General features: G+C 52.2%; 1 protein-coding gene across 1 annotated transcript; it reads left to right on the forward strand.

The window, feature by feature from the left end:
• The first annotated feature begins 56 nt into the window (after positions 1–56).
• PET100 (PET100 cytochrome c oxidase chaperone) lies at positions 57–4,201 on the forward strand. Its single transcript, XM_084610494.1, has 4 exons — positions 57–197; positions 1,810–1,896; positions 2,656–2,688; positions 3,048–4,201. Exons 1-4 carry the CDS (start codon positions 171–173, stop codon positions 3,123–3,125), a joined length of 225 nt encoding a protein of 74 aa, XP_084466620.1. The 5' UTR covers positions 57–170; the 3' UTR covers positions 3,126–4,201.
• The last annotated feature ends 10,050 nt before the right edge of the window (positions 4,202–14,251 follow it).

Consider the following 14,251-nt stretch of genomic DNA (forward strand, 5'->3'; position numbering starts at 1 on the left):
ATCGGGGAGCGGGGCCCTCCTTGCCGAGTCCTTAACCAATGACCGAAGCTGATGCTGCTCCTTGACCATTAAGCATCACGTTTGTTGCGGTGTGGCGGCGCGGAAGCTGGCGGCTCCTGGGGCCCTGAGAGGGGGCGGGCGGAAGTAGGAGCTGAGGCGTAGCAGACAGGATGGGGGTGAAGCTGGAGGTGTTTCGGGTCAGTGGCAGAAGGGGGCGCAGAGGGGCGTGGGGGGCTGCTACAGTCGGAGTAGGGATAGAGAGGCCCTGTAGGGTACATGATGGGGCTGGGGCAAGCGGTGGGGGGTGTCTGTGGTTGGGGGCGGGTCCTGGGGCAAGTGGGGGTTTGTGGTTGGGGGAGGGCCTGCTGTGTTCCCCACAGGGGCTGGCTCCCTAGTAGGTGTCTGCCCCGTGGTGGCTGCTGTTGCCACCTCTGCCCATTTGTCCTGTCAGACCCATCTCATTGATGCTACCCATGGGTGCCCCCCCCCACCCCACCCCCTGGCCTGGTAGCCCAGCGCGAGCTCTGCCCATGACCCCCTCCCACTTGGGGGCCCAGCCTCTGCCCATTGGTGCTGGGCTGGGCTGTCCTGGTACCAGGGTGATGGGTGTGATAGAAAGACTTGACTAGCTGGAGCTGAGGGGCCAGCATTGAGCGCCTCTGAAGGGAAGGGGTGCCCAGGGCTGCCTGCTTGCTGTGGGGCAGGGGACAGAGGAGATTAAAAAATTAAAATGGAAAACGCTCATTAGAGGGCATCCCAGAGAAGCAGCAGACAGGCCTGCGGGTCAAAGCAAATACCCCAGGTTGCCAGCCTCAATCTCTGGCAGCTCAGCGGCAGCCTTGAAGATGAGGCAGCCCATTAGTAGAGTGGCAGGATCCAGCATGGCCTGAGACAATGGGCAGCTCAACAGGAGGGTGGAGAAAGTCTCCCTGCCCTTTTACCCTAGGAATGGTGTGCCTTTGTGGTAGGAGAGGGCTGGGACTCCACCATCATGGGCCTGAGAATGGGGTGGCCTTGCAGTGGGTTAGCTTGGTGGCAGCAGGTTTACGGGGATTCCCCCATGCGCTCACAATTTGTTAAATTTTTAGCTCATAAAATTTTAAGGCACTGTTAGCAAGTGTATAAAATGTCTCTGTAAAAAACATACAGCCAGGTCCTTCCTCATAAGGGGAAAATGCTTTGGCAATAGCCTTGCAAAATGCTGTTGGTCCAGACACATGAGAGGATCATCTAAGCAGATGTCTAAGCTATCATTAGTTATTGCATGGACCCAGAAGAAAGGAAGAGACTTTAAAAGAAAAGACACATGCACACAAAGTTCCTGGACCAATACATTTTAATGTGGCTTGATCAAAGCTAAGGTCTGGTCTACACTGACAATTAACACTGGCTTAGCTATGTCAGTCAGGGATGTGAAAAAAACCCATAGCCCCTAGTGACAGAGCTATGCCCACAAAGCCCCCAGTGTAGAGGCAGCTATGTCGATGGAAGAGAGCTTCTGTAAGCAGAGCAAATGTTGTCTCAGGAGTTGGTGTTCCAACACCAGCAGAAAAAGTCCTGTCACTGTACGTTCCGTCTGTGCTTGGAGCTATGCTGGCCTAGGGTCTGTAGTGTGGATGTAGCTGAAGTGAAGCTACACTGAGTTCATCAATGCCATGTGCTTTGCAGGGGCTTTGCTTAATTGGGCTGTGTAGTACCTGGGATTTCACTCAAGGCCATCCTTGTTTAAGATGTTTAAATGACGCAGCTCAATTCAGTGTTCCACTTAATTTGGGCCACATGTTCCCCCTTTCCTCTCTTCCTTGGCAGATGGTTCTGTATTTGTCCTTCCCCGTTGCCATGTTCTGGATCTCCAACCAAGCGGAGTACTTCGAAGAATATGTCATCAAAAGGAAGGTGAGCATGGTGTTCTGCTCTGGGAGGAGAGTGCAAGCTAGTGATTCATGCAGGTACTGTGATTCAAACGATCAATAAACCCTTCTGTTTTACGCTGGCTGCGTATCACTCCAGTCCACAGAACAGGGTTGCATTATTCCCTTTGGGAGTTGAGACCCCTGGGGTCCAGAGCAAGTGGACTCCCTGAAGGGGCCCTCGGCGAGAAACAGGTGTGCTAAGGCTCAGAGAGGTGCGGCTCCAGGAGGTGGAGGGGCTTAACCCCCGAGAGAGAGTGGACCCCCGAGAGGAGCTGTCTCACTGAAGGGGGTTCCCCCCATGGACCGCACAGGGCCAAGAGTGGGCACGACCTGTGAGTCCGTGACAGGTACTGTGGGGGAGGACTCCAGGGTTGTTTCCAGCTCTAGGAGGGTAGTGTGGGCTAGTGGTTAGAACAACGGTGGGATTCAGTCAGAGCTCATGGCGGCGGGGGGGGGGGGGGGGGAGAGTTTGGGGTGATGTCTGGAGAGGGCGTTTCCTAGAGCTGACCAGACAGCTGCACGGGCTTTGTTTGCCATGACCTGCTTCTTCCCCACCTCTGATAGGAGAGAGACCTGCCTAGGAGCTATTGCTAAGGGGGATTGGGATGGCAGACATCCCAGCAGGCTCTGTTGGATCCATTTCTCCTTGTCATCTGTGCTCTAGCTCCCCTGCTGGGTAAGACTGGCCCTGGCACCCCCCAGCTGGTAATCCTCACAGGTGCCTACATTTCTGTTTCCACAGAGGGAGATCTACCCACCCGATGATGACCGCCAGGTGAGTGTGCTGCCCCCCCATGACTCAGCTGGGGTTTGAAGAACAGCTTGCCCAGCCCCTAGAGGTATGGGACGAACATAAGGGGCTCTGTGTGTCCTTCCTTCCCCACCAGTAAGAGATTAATGCTAACCTGGTGAGTTACAGGCTCCATTAGCTGCAGCAGCATCAGGGCTGGTTTCTTGAGTCACTCTCTAGTGGTTAGAGGGTAGCAGGATCTCTCACGCCTCCATCAGCTGTGCATCTGGCTCTAAGGAGACCCAGGAGGGAGATGGAACCCGTGGAGTTGTGGTATGGGGGCAGGAAGCAGGTGAACAGTAATGGTTACTGACCCTGAACCGTCCCCTCTGTTTGTACCTCAGAGGAAGGAGCTGGAAGATTTCAAGGAGCGGATGCGGAAGAAGCATGAAGAACAGCTCCTGCGCGCGGCCCAACAGTGATCGCACTTCATGCCCCCTGAGCTGGAATGAGGAAGAGGGGAGCATGGCCTGGAGGGGGGGAAGTACACCCCCCCCCAACACACTGCTTTACACACCTCCAGGGGAGGGAGGATGCAAGTCAGCACCAAGGGGCTGTTGGGGATGCTGACCCCCTGGCACTGGCATGGCTGCAGTCAGCTGTCCTCCATGGAGAACTCCAGGCCTGTGGGGTGAAGGGAGCTCAGATATGATGGCAGGGGGTTAATTGTAAATAGAGTAATCTGCTGTCTGCTCTCTTGGGGTGGGTTGTGGGGCTTCGCACATGCTCGTTAATTAATCCTCACAGCCCTTCTGGTCGAGAGGGGAAGAGGCTCAAAGGGAAAACGGCTTGAGCAAGTCCCTTCTCTTTGCTGTACCTCAGTTTCTCCACCTGTAAGAGAGGGCGGTGAGGCTGAGTTAAGAGTAAAGTGCTTTGAGCTGCTTGGCTAGGAGGTGCCAGGGAAAGGCGCAGTGTTGCATGAGCAGTGCAGGGGTTTGGGACCAGTGTCAGGCATGCAAGCTTGATACTGAGAAGATGGGTTTCACCTTGTGGTGTTTTGAATTGGTAGCGAGGGAGGCGGGAAGATGGAGCGCTTGCACTGGCTGGCAGCACTCAAGGAGAGGATGGTGGGGCCTGGGCCAGCAGGATTATGGAGCCTCTGGAGAGAGGGATGGGCCGACCCTTTGGAGAGCACAGTGTGTTCCCGCTCCAGGAATGAGCCCCTGGGATTGCCCTGGTGCTGTCTGACTCCATGGTCCCCTCCCACTTGGACCTGGCTGGACTATGTGGCTTTTCCGATCTCTGCTGTGTGTTGTCACATGTCCTGCTCAGACCCAGCATTCGTGAGTAGGTGAAACCCTGCTCCACTGTGATTCTGCTAAGTCTGGCTGGCTCCCTTGACTCTGTCTGGGTGGGGCACAATGTGTGGAAAAATCTTGCAGTAAATGCATCCCCCCATCCCCTGGAGGCACTTCCTCTGCATGTCTGTGTCCTGGCCTAGCCAAGCTCTTGCTTGAACTGACTAATAAAATCCTCTACCATGAGGTCATGTGCTGACCCCCTTTGCCTCTGGGCTGGTCTCTTTTGGTCTCATCTCAGGGTTGGAGGCATGTCCCCTGGTGCAGCATCTTCCCCCTCACCTCCCTATCTTCTATGGCCTGAAGTCTCTTACTCTTGTAGCCTGTCTCCAGTATTAGATGCCCAAAGGTCCCATAGGGCTGTGTCTAGCACGCTGTGCCCTGGGGCCTGCGCCAGGGTTATCTCCGATGCGATGCACTCCAGGGCTTTGGCCTGACTGGTTGTAAATGTGCTGAACAGTGGGGCTTATAGGAACCTTCCTGTGTGTGTGCTCCTGCCAGTCGTTGGGGTCTTGAGACATGACGCAGTGTTAGCCCCTCTGCACTACAGTTAGCGACTGACCAGCTGTTTGGATGTGGACAAGTCACTTGACTTTGGGCTCCAGCAACAGCAGCTGCCCTCCCCCTCCCCATGGGAACAGAGCAGATCCAAGGCAGCACTGTCTGCCTGAGTCTGCAGGCAGCTCTGCATAATTCCAGTGTTTGTGGCAGGCCTTTGAAATGTGGTTGGGAAAAAAGTTAGGCCCCACAGGTTAGGGGGTTGTCTTTGCTTTGTCCAAGGAAACCCCATTCTGGTCTGGCTGAGCTATAAATGTCACTTCCCTTTTCTCGCTCACATTCCCTAGCAGCCTGCCAAATTAGTCACTGAATGTGAATGTTTCAAAGAGCTGGGCTCACGCTGCACTGCCCTGGGACTACCTCGGTGTAGCTGTAGCAATGTGCAGTGAGGGGAATATTGGGGATGGGCTACCACCTGCCAAACTTGGCACATGGACCCAGTATCCCACCTCAGGGGGCACCACAGAGAGCAGGAGCTCTCCCAACTCTTGGGTGGGGGCAGAAAGAGGTAGGGGTTCTCCCAGGAAAGCCATGACCCAGCACGTGGCACCAGATGCCCATCTCCCCCCTAACTGGGGCACTCCAAGGAGAAGGAGCCGCCCCCCCTCACCCTCCTGAGAAGACAGCTGGGATGGGCTCAGCTCCCAGTACCAACCCATGGTGCCCGTGGCCTATCACCTCTGTGGGCTAACAACCTTCAACTGCTGCCAGCTAATGCTGTTAGACCTGTAACTCCACCAGCGGCAGTCTGCTGCAATGCTGAAGGTTCAGCTCTAAAACCCTGCTGATGACACAGAAGGGGGCTGGGGTGGCAGTTCTGGTTGCACAGAATAGAATTTGTGTGATACCCTGATTTTCCTTTTAAAAAACCCTAGGAAGTTATACACCAAAAATGATGGTAAATGACCCTTATTAAGGTTGCAAAGTCAAGCAGTTGAAAGTTAGGAGATGCCAGATTTACAGTTGCTTGCTCCTGTCATTTGGCTCTGTTGGGGGTGTGCATGTTAGTACAGTCTTTAATTTCGTGATCACATAGTGGGTTTTCCACAGGACCCCCTGCCTTATTCAGGGCACAGGCTGGACCCGCAAAGGCACAGAATTAAGGCTGCACAGGCAACCTGCCGTTTCCTAATGAACATGTGCTTGACATTATAATCTACATAATGTTTGTTAACAGCTTTCTTGTATGTAATAATAATTAGCTCTGAGACATGTGAACTGCCCCATCCACACCCTTGCATTGTTGACTCTGAAACCTAATGACACCGGAAGTGTCAATAGCATTAACTATTTCAGTGGCTGCTGATCACCTTGGCAGAACCTTCCAGCTATCCTGGGGGTTATGGGTGGAATGGCGGGGTTGTGGGTGGAGCCATGCCATCCCTCCCCCACACATGAGGGGCCAGTGGGGAAGGTGTCAGGGGGTTTAAGAAACAGAGCAGGTTGGAGAGCTACAGCCTGTGGAAACTCCAGGTCCCAGAATGCAGTGCTCCACCTGCATCCACATGGCCAACCTGCATTGCCAGCTGGGATGTGTAGTTTGTGGGGGCAGCACTTTTGTATTGAGGCAGTTGCACTGTCTCCCCACTTCCCCCATCCAGCTGCACACTGGCAGTGGTGCCAGTTCCAAGCATGGCTTAAAAATTCTGCACTATAAGCATGGGCAGTGGGTGGAGCCCCCGGCTCCGCCCCTTCTGCCCCCCCCCACGGCCCGAGCCCCCTTCCCCCCACATGGCTGGAGCCCCGAGACCCTCTCCCCCTTGTGGTCAGAGCCCTGAGACCGCCTTCTCCATAAGTGAGTCCAGCTTGGTTCTCACTCGCTCTCTCCTTTAGGTTGCGCTGACATAACCTTTTCAAGCTTTGTACCTGGGGACCCCCCAACCCCATCCTGACCAAGCACCCAGGAACCTCCCCACTCCAGAGCTACCACCTACCAATCTCCCTCCCCAAACCCACACAGGCTTAGCCCCTGCAAACCTCCCCCCAACCGCACCCAGACCTAGCACCTGGGACACCCCCAAGTGCCCCCCAGACCTAGCACCCATCAACCTCCCCCCAACCCCACCGATACGTAGAACCTGAAACGTCCCCAGTGCCCCCACAAGAGCTAAAAAATGTCTTGCTTAAAGTGACAGCTGCAATTTGCCCATAATCCTAGGACTCCGGGAACTGGGGCTGTGGGCAGAACCCACCCACTCCCCCTCCCCCTGCCACTTCCCGCTCGTGGGAGTCCCCAGCTCTGCTCTGGCCACCCCCGCCCATGCACCGCGGTGCCCCCCAATGAGTACCTGGCACACTCCTGCTCTCACGAAAGCTCCTTTTATTGCAGTCGCATGCCGGGAGGTGAGATCACACACAAGGAACAAAGGGGGAGGTTCTGTCATCTGCCACAACTGAGAACAGTCTAGAGTCCACCCTCTTTGGAACTCCCCTTCAGGTAGTTGAAAGCAGCTATCAAATCCCCCCTCATTCTTCTCTTCTGCAGACTAAATAATCCCAGTTTCCTCAGCCTCTCCTCATAAATCATGTTCTCCAGCCCCCTAATCATTTTTGTTGCCCTCCACTGGACTCTTTCCAATTTTTCCACATCCTTCTTGTAGTGTGGGGCCCAAAACTGGACACAGTACTCCAGATGAGGCCTCACCAATGTCAAATAGAGGGGAACGATCACGTCCCTTGATCTGCTGGCAATGCCCCGACTTATACACCCCAGAATGCCATTGGCCTTCTTGGCAACAAGGGCACACTGTTGACTCATATCCAGCTTCTCATCCACTGTAACCCCTAGGTCCTTTTCTGCAGAACTGCTGCCGAGCCATTTGGTCCCTAGTCTGTAGCAGTGCATGGGATTGCATAGGAGTGCATGTAGTGGGGGGAGGGATAGCTCAGTGGTTTGAGCATTGGCCTGCTAAACCCAGGGTTGTGAGTTCAATCCTTGAGGGGGCCATTTAGGGATCTGGGGAAAAAATTGAGGATTGGTCCTGCTTTGAGCAGGGGGTTGGACAAGATAATCTCCTGAGGTCCCTTCCAACTCTGATATTCTATGATTCTTCCATCCTAAGTGAAGCACTCTGTACTTGTCCTTGTTGAACCTCATCAGATTTCTTTTGGCCCAATCCTCTCATTTGTCTAGGTCCCCCTGTATCCTATCCCTACCCTCCAGCATATCTACCACTCCTCCCATTTTAGTGTCATCTGCAAACATGCTGAGGGTGCAATCCACGCCATCCTCCAGATCATTAATGAGCCGTCAAGAATCATGACAGTACAAAGTATTGGTTAATGGCCCTATCACACCTGGGAAATGCTACCTTTGGGCTTGGAAGCTGAGGCCATGTCTACACTACACAATTAAGTTGACCTATGTTAGATCGATGTACAGCCACCACAGTAATTACTGTGGTTTTTCATGTCCACGCTACCTTCCTTCTGCTGGTCGTGTGTGTCCTCCCCAGGAGCATCGACTTATATGGGTGTGGGGGGGTGGGGGAGGCAGCTGTGAGCTCCACATGGAACTGACAGGTGATGTAAGTAACACCGTGTCTACACAGACACTGCGTCCCCCCATAACTACACCGACCTAAGTGCAATGCCTCTCGTGGAGATGGAGTTATTAGGTCTGCAGTGGGTGACTTACAATGGCAGGAGCAATGCTGTAATGTGGACACTTACGGAGTTTGGTCTAGGGGAGCTGCCTTTGTCGACCTAACTCTGAAGTGTTGACCTGACCTGAATGAAGGAAATAAAACAGCGGTTCTCAAATGTTTTGTATTGTGACTCCTTTCACACAGCAAGCCTCTGAGTGCCATCCCCTATAAATCAAGCCCTCTAATGCTGTCGTAGTCCCAGGGCTGGCCTTCGGGAAAATGGTGCCCTGGGTGAACTTCTAGTTTGGTGCCCTTTCTTTGGAGGTGGAGTGGGGCTGGAGGTTGAGTGGGGTTGGAGGTGGAGCTGTGCTAGTGGGGCTCAGGCTGTTAGCCCTGACATATGTGGGGCTGACAGCTCAGGACCCCCATGTAATAATCTTGCCACCCCCAATTTGAGAACTCCTGAAATAAAACAAAGGCACAGGAAAATTGTCCATCTTTGTGGCTGTTTGAACTCTGAAGGGCCAGAGACTTGAAACTGAAGCCAGAGATCCCCAGAGGTTGCCCCCTGGGGTGCCCTGAAAGATGCTTTGAATTGACAGATCCCAACAACTCTGTCCCTCTCAGGAGTTAGATGGTAATTCATTGATTGTACATGTTCACTTGCTTTAACCTGTAAATGGTGCTCTTATTGCTTTTCCCTAGTTAATAACCCTTTAGACAGTTTATTACAGGATTGGCTACAGGTGCCGTCTTTGGTGCAGGATCAAGGGTACCAACTGATCTGGGGTAGGTGACAGATCTCTTGGGACTGGAAGTAACCTGAATGTTGTGTCATTTGTGGTGTAAGTGACCATTTATCACTAAGGCCAGTTTGTCTGGGTGGCAGGATAGACTGGAGAGTCTAAGGGGACTGGCTGTGACTCCATGGTAAGGCTGGTATAGTGATCCAGGAGTTCACAGTTGTTACTGACTTGGTGAAATCTAATTATAGAACATACCACCAGCTTGTAGGAGCTGGAGGACTGCCCTGTTTTTGACAGTCTGCCGTGGGTTTGGCACTTCCGGTCATGGGCTGCTCCAGACAGTGTGACACCCCCCACCACCATCCCCTCCCGGCATGCCTCCCCCCCATCTCTACTCACAGGACTACCTCTCACAATCCATCCCCTCCCCGGCTGGCCTTCCCCCCCATCCCTGCCCTGCAGGTCTATATCCACCACCATCCTTGCCCAGCAGGCCTAACCCCCCCCACCACCACTATCCCCGCCCCAGCAAACCTAATCCCTGCCCACTGGCCTACCCCACTGCACACCACCCACTGCATGGAAGCCCTACCCGCCACAGGCCTTCCCCCTCCCACCATCCCTGCCCTGCAGGCCTATACCCCCATCCTCCTCGCCTGGCAACCCCCACCCCCACCCCTTTCCCACCCAGCAGGTCTGCCACCCACACCTCCCAATACGCCTCACCAGCTTCCAGGGCCAGCATCAGCTTTAGTTCATGGACCCTCTCTGTGTCGGGCCTTGACCCACCCTGGGCTCTGTGCTGGCAGCTAGGAGGGGTTTACTGCCAGTCAGGCCCCTGGGGCTACCCAGCTCTCCCAGAGCTGCTGCCACTCAAAAAATCACAGGAACACCAGCAGCACTGCTCAGATCCCACTGCCTGAAAACCCAGGCCCCTGGCACTTGAGCTTGGAGAATCTCCATTGGGCGTTAGCAGAATAGGGACTATGACAGTGAGGCAGTTCTGTCTGCATCCTGTAGAGGGCCATGCAAACACCTGCTGACATGCACACCATTCATTCATGCCTATGGGGAGGTGCTGTTTAAACCCAATGGCCTGCTACACCTTGGTGTGGCTATGACTGGCCACTGGTTTCTATGAGGGGCGTCCCAAGAAACTGAGGAGCAGGTGATCACTCTTTTCAGCTGATGTTTTCTGGAGTGGTCACTGATTGCAGCTGCCTCAGTTTCTGGGGCCCAAGTAGAGATCCCTCGATTCTCAGAGAGTGCTGAGCATCCACAGCTCCCCCGCACTTGGAATCCCTGTAAACCAGGGTCTGGGTCCCAGCTCACTGAGCCAATGTCCCCTTCATTGGCTGCGATTGTCTGGTTGGCCCAGAGTCATGGGTTCCAGACGTGCCACATAGCCTGGGCCAGAGACTGGCCCCCAGAGATCGCGGCTGTGAACTCAATAGCTTCTGGTTGAACGGGAGTGGCTTTGCCAAGAGACATCCAATCTGGATCCCAGTGATGGAGATGACATGGTAACCCTGGCCCTGGCACCCGCTGCAGCTGTGGTGGAAGAGACAGCTGGACTGGAAAGGGCTGTGTGCAAGGAGCCCAGTCGCGAGGGGCATCGAGCGTCTGACTGGGGAGGGTGATGGTTGGGGCGCTGACAGAGGGATGCAGCTCGGGCTCCTAGGGAACAGGTGTGGCACCTGGGCGAGTGGCTGCCATTCATGGGTGGAGATTGATCAATGCAGCAGGGAAGCCAAGGAGCATTGCAAGCCAGAGACAGACACAAGCAGGACAGCAGGGGTGCAGCTGGATGTGGCAGCCTGGTCCAGTCCACACAAGAGATCCACTTCCTGGACACTACAGTGCTAATAAACAATGGTCACATAAACACCACCCTATACCGGAAACCTACTGACCGCTATTCCTACCTGCATGCCTCCAGCTTTCACCCTGACCACACCACACGATCCATCGTCTACAGCCAAGCTCTGCGATACAACCGCATTTGCTCCAACCCCTCAGACAGAGACAAACACCTACAAGATCTCTGTCAAGCTTTCTTACAACTACAATACCCACCTGCAGAAGTAAAGAAACAGATTGATAGAGCCAGAAGAGTTCCCAGAAGTTACCTACTACAGGACAGGCCTAACAAAGAAAATAACAGAACGCCACTAGCCGTCACCTTCAGCCCCCAACTAAAACCCCTCCAACGCATTATTAAGGATCTACAACCTATCCTAAAGGATGACCCAACACTCTCACAAATCTTGGGAGACAGGCCAGTCCTTGCCTACAGACAGCCCCGCAACCTGAAGCAAATACTCACCAACAACCACATACCACACAACAGAACCACTAACCCAGGAACCTATCCTTGCAACAAAGCCCGTTGCCAATTGTGCCCACATATCTATTCAGGGGACACCATCACAGGGCCTAATAACATCAGCCACACTATCAGAGGCTCGTTCACCTGCACATCCACCAATGTGATATATGCCATCATGTGCCAGCAATGCCCCTCTGCCATGTACATTGGTCAAACTGGACAGTCTCTACGTAAAAGAATAAATGGACACAAATCAGATGTCAAGAATTATAACATTCATAAACCAGTCGGAGAACACTTCAATCTCTCTGGTCACGCAATCACAGACATGAAGGTCGCTATCTTAAAACAAAAAAACTTCAAATCCAGACTCCAGCGAGAAACTGCTGAATTGGAATTCATTTGCAAATTGGATACTATTAATTTAGGCTTAAATAGAGACTGGGAGTGGCTAAGTCATTATGCAAGGTAGCCTATTTCCTCTTGTTTTTTCATAACCCCCCTCCCCCCCCTGATGTTCTGGTTTAACTTGGATTTAAACTTGGAGAGTGGTCAGTTTGGATGAGCTATTACCAGCAGGAGAGTGAGTTTGTGTGTGTATGGGGGTGGGGGGGGATGTGAGAAAACCTGGATTTGAGCAGGAAATAGCCCAACTTGATTATCATGCACATTGTGTAAAGAGTTGTCACTTTGGATGGGCTATCACCAGCAGGAGAGTGAATTTGTGTGGGGGGGTGGAGGGTGAGAAAACCTGGATTTGTGCTGGAAATGGCCCAACTTGATGATCACTTTAGATAAGCTATTACCAGCAGGACAGTGGGGTGGGAGGAGGTATTGTTTCATATTCTCTGTGTATATATAAAGTCTGCTGCAGTTTCCACGGTATGCATCCGATGAAGTGAGCTGTAGCTCACGAAAGCTCATGCTCAAATAAATTGGTTAGTCTCTAAGGTGCCACAAGTACTCCTTTTCTTTTTGCGAATACAGACTAACACGGCTGTTACTCTGAAACTTCTCAAAGAAAGAGATTCATAATTTTATTACCACCTCTTGAATACAACAATTGAAACAACTGTCGAAAAATCGACAATTACTTTCTATCATTTAGCTTACTTACTTTGTGCAGTTCACCAAGCTTGGAACCGATCATTTAAGTTTAGGAAAGATCCTAACAGTCCTTTCTTATCTTAATCCCCTGTTAATCACTCTGTTCATAAACAAAATTCTGACTCCCTGCCTCAGGGACACAAACGGGGAGCAGCACATTTCCTGTCTCCTCTTCAGAACTCATTGCATTGCACACTCAGACTGTCTGCCTGAGGCTTGCAGTTTCGGGGGGCAATGCCACCATGTCCCCGCAAACTCCACCTATGGAGGGGGTGATGGTTCCCTCTTGGGATGACACAGTGAGAAAACGGCTTTTATTGTGCTGGTAATTTACAGTTTACTATTTTCCTGTTTGATGTTACTTTCTGTTCTCTGCTTTCTAGTCTATTATTGTTCCTGCCAAATGTCTGAGTTTTTCCTTTAGAAAGTTTAAGGTGACCTCCATTGTCTTAGTTTGCCTCTGCTTCTCCTCACAGTAAGTATAGCCTAGCCGAGGCCTGGATCATGGCAATTCCACGCTCTTGCCAGCATCTGAGCCAGGCCCAAAACATCACGAAAATCATAAAGTTCAGGAGCACCCCCTAACTCTCTCTCCCTTCTTGTTTCTGGGCCTGAGATTGCACTCGGCTCCCGTTTCCCAGCTCCTCTCCGCAGCCACGAGGGGTGGAAACTTCCTCTTTTCGAATGAAAGCTGACAATCTCCCCTCATCCCCACAGAGGACAGGGAGACTAATATGAGGGGGAAAGGAGTCCAGGAGAGCTGGCTGTATTTTAAAGAAGCCTTATTGAGGGCGCAGGAACAAACCATCCCAATGTGCAGAAAGAATAGTAAATATGGCATGCGACCAGCTTGGCTTAACAGAGCAATCTTCGGTGAGCTTAAACACAAAAAAGGAAGAGTACAAGAAGTGGAAACTTGGACAGATGACCAGGGAGGAGTATAAAAATATTGCTCGAGCATCCAGGGGTGTAATCAGGAAGGCCAAGGCACAATTGAAGTTGCAGCTAGCAAGGGATGTGAATGGTAACAAGAAGGGTTTCTACAGGTATGTTAGCAACAAGAAGAAGGTCAGGGGTGTGGGACCCTTACTGAATGGGGGAGGCAACCTAGTGACAGATGATGTGGGATAAGCTGAAGTACTCAATGCTTTTTTTGCTTCGATCTTCACAGACAAGGTCAGCTCCCAGACTACTGCACTGGGCAGCACAGCATGGGGAGGAGGTGAGCAGCCCTCAGTGGTGAAAGAACAGGTTAAGGACTATTTAGAAAACTGGACATGCACAAGTCCATGGGGCCAGATGCAATGCACCTGAGGGTGCTGAGGGAGTTGGCTGATGTGATTGCAGAGCCATTGGCCATTATCTTTGAAAACTTGTGGTAATCGGGGGAGGTCCCAGACGATTGGAAAAGCCAAATATAGTGCCCATCTTTAAAAAACGGAAGAAGGAGAATCTAGGGAATTACAGACCTGTCAGCCTCACCTCAGTCCCTGGAAAAATCATGGAGCAGGTCCTCCAGGAATCCATTTTGAAGCACTTGGAGGAGAGGAAGGTGATCAGGAACAGTCAACATGGATTTACCAAGGGCAAGTCATGCCTGACGAACATGATTGCCTTCTATAATGAGATAACTGGCTCTGTGGATATGGGGAAAACGGTGGAAATGATATACCTTGACTTTAGCAAAGCTTTCGATATGGTCTCCCACAGTATTCTTGCCAGCAAGTTTAAAAAGTATGGATTGGATGAACAAACTATAAGATGGCTAAAAATCTGGCTCGATTGTTGGGCTCAACAGGTAGTGATCAATGGCTCGATGTCTAGTTGGAAGCCGGTATCAAGCAGAGTGCGTCAGGAGTCTGTCCGGGAGCCGGGTTTGTTCAACATCTACATTAATGATCTGGATGATGGGATGAATTGCAC

The sequence above is a fragment of the Lepidochelys olivacea genome (assembly GCF_965140295.1).
Source record: "Lepidochelys olivacea isolate rLepOli2 genome assembly, chromosome: 20".
NCBI classification, from domain to species: Eukaryota; Metazoa; Chordata; order Testudines; family Cheloniidae; genus Lepidochelys; species Lepidochelys olivacea.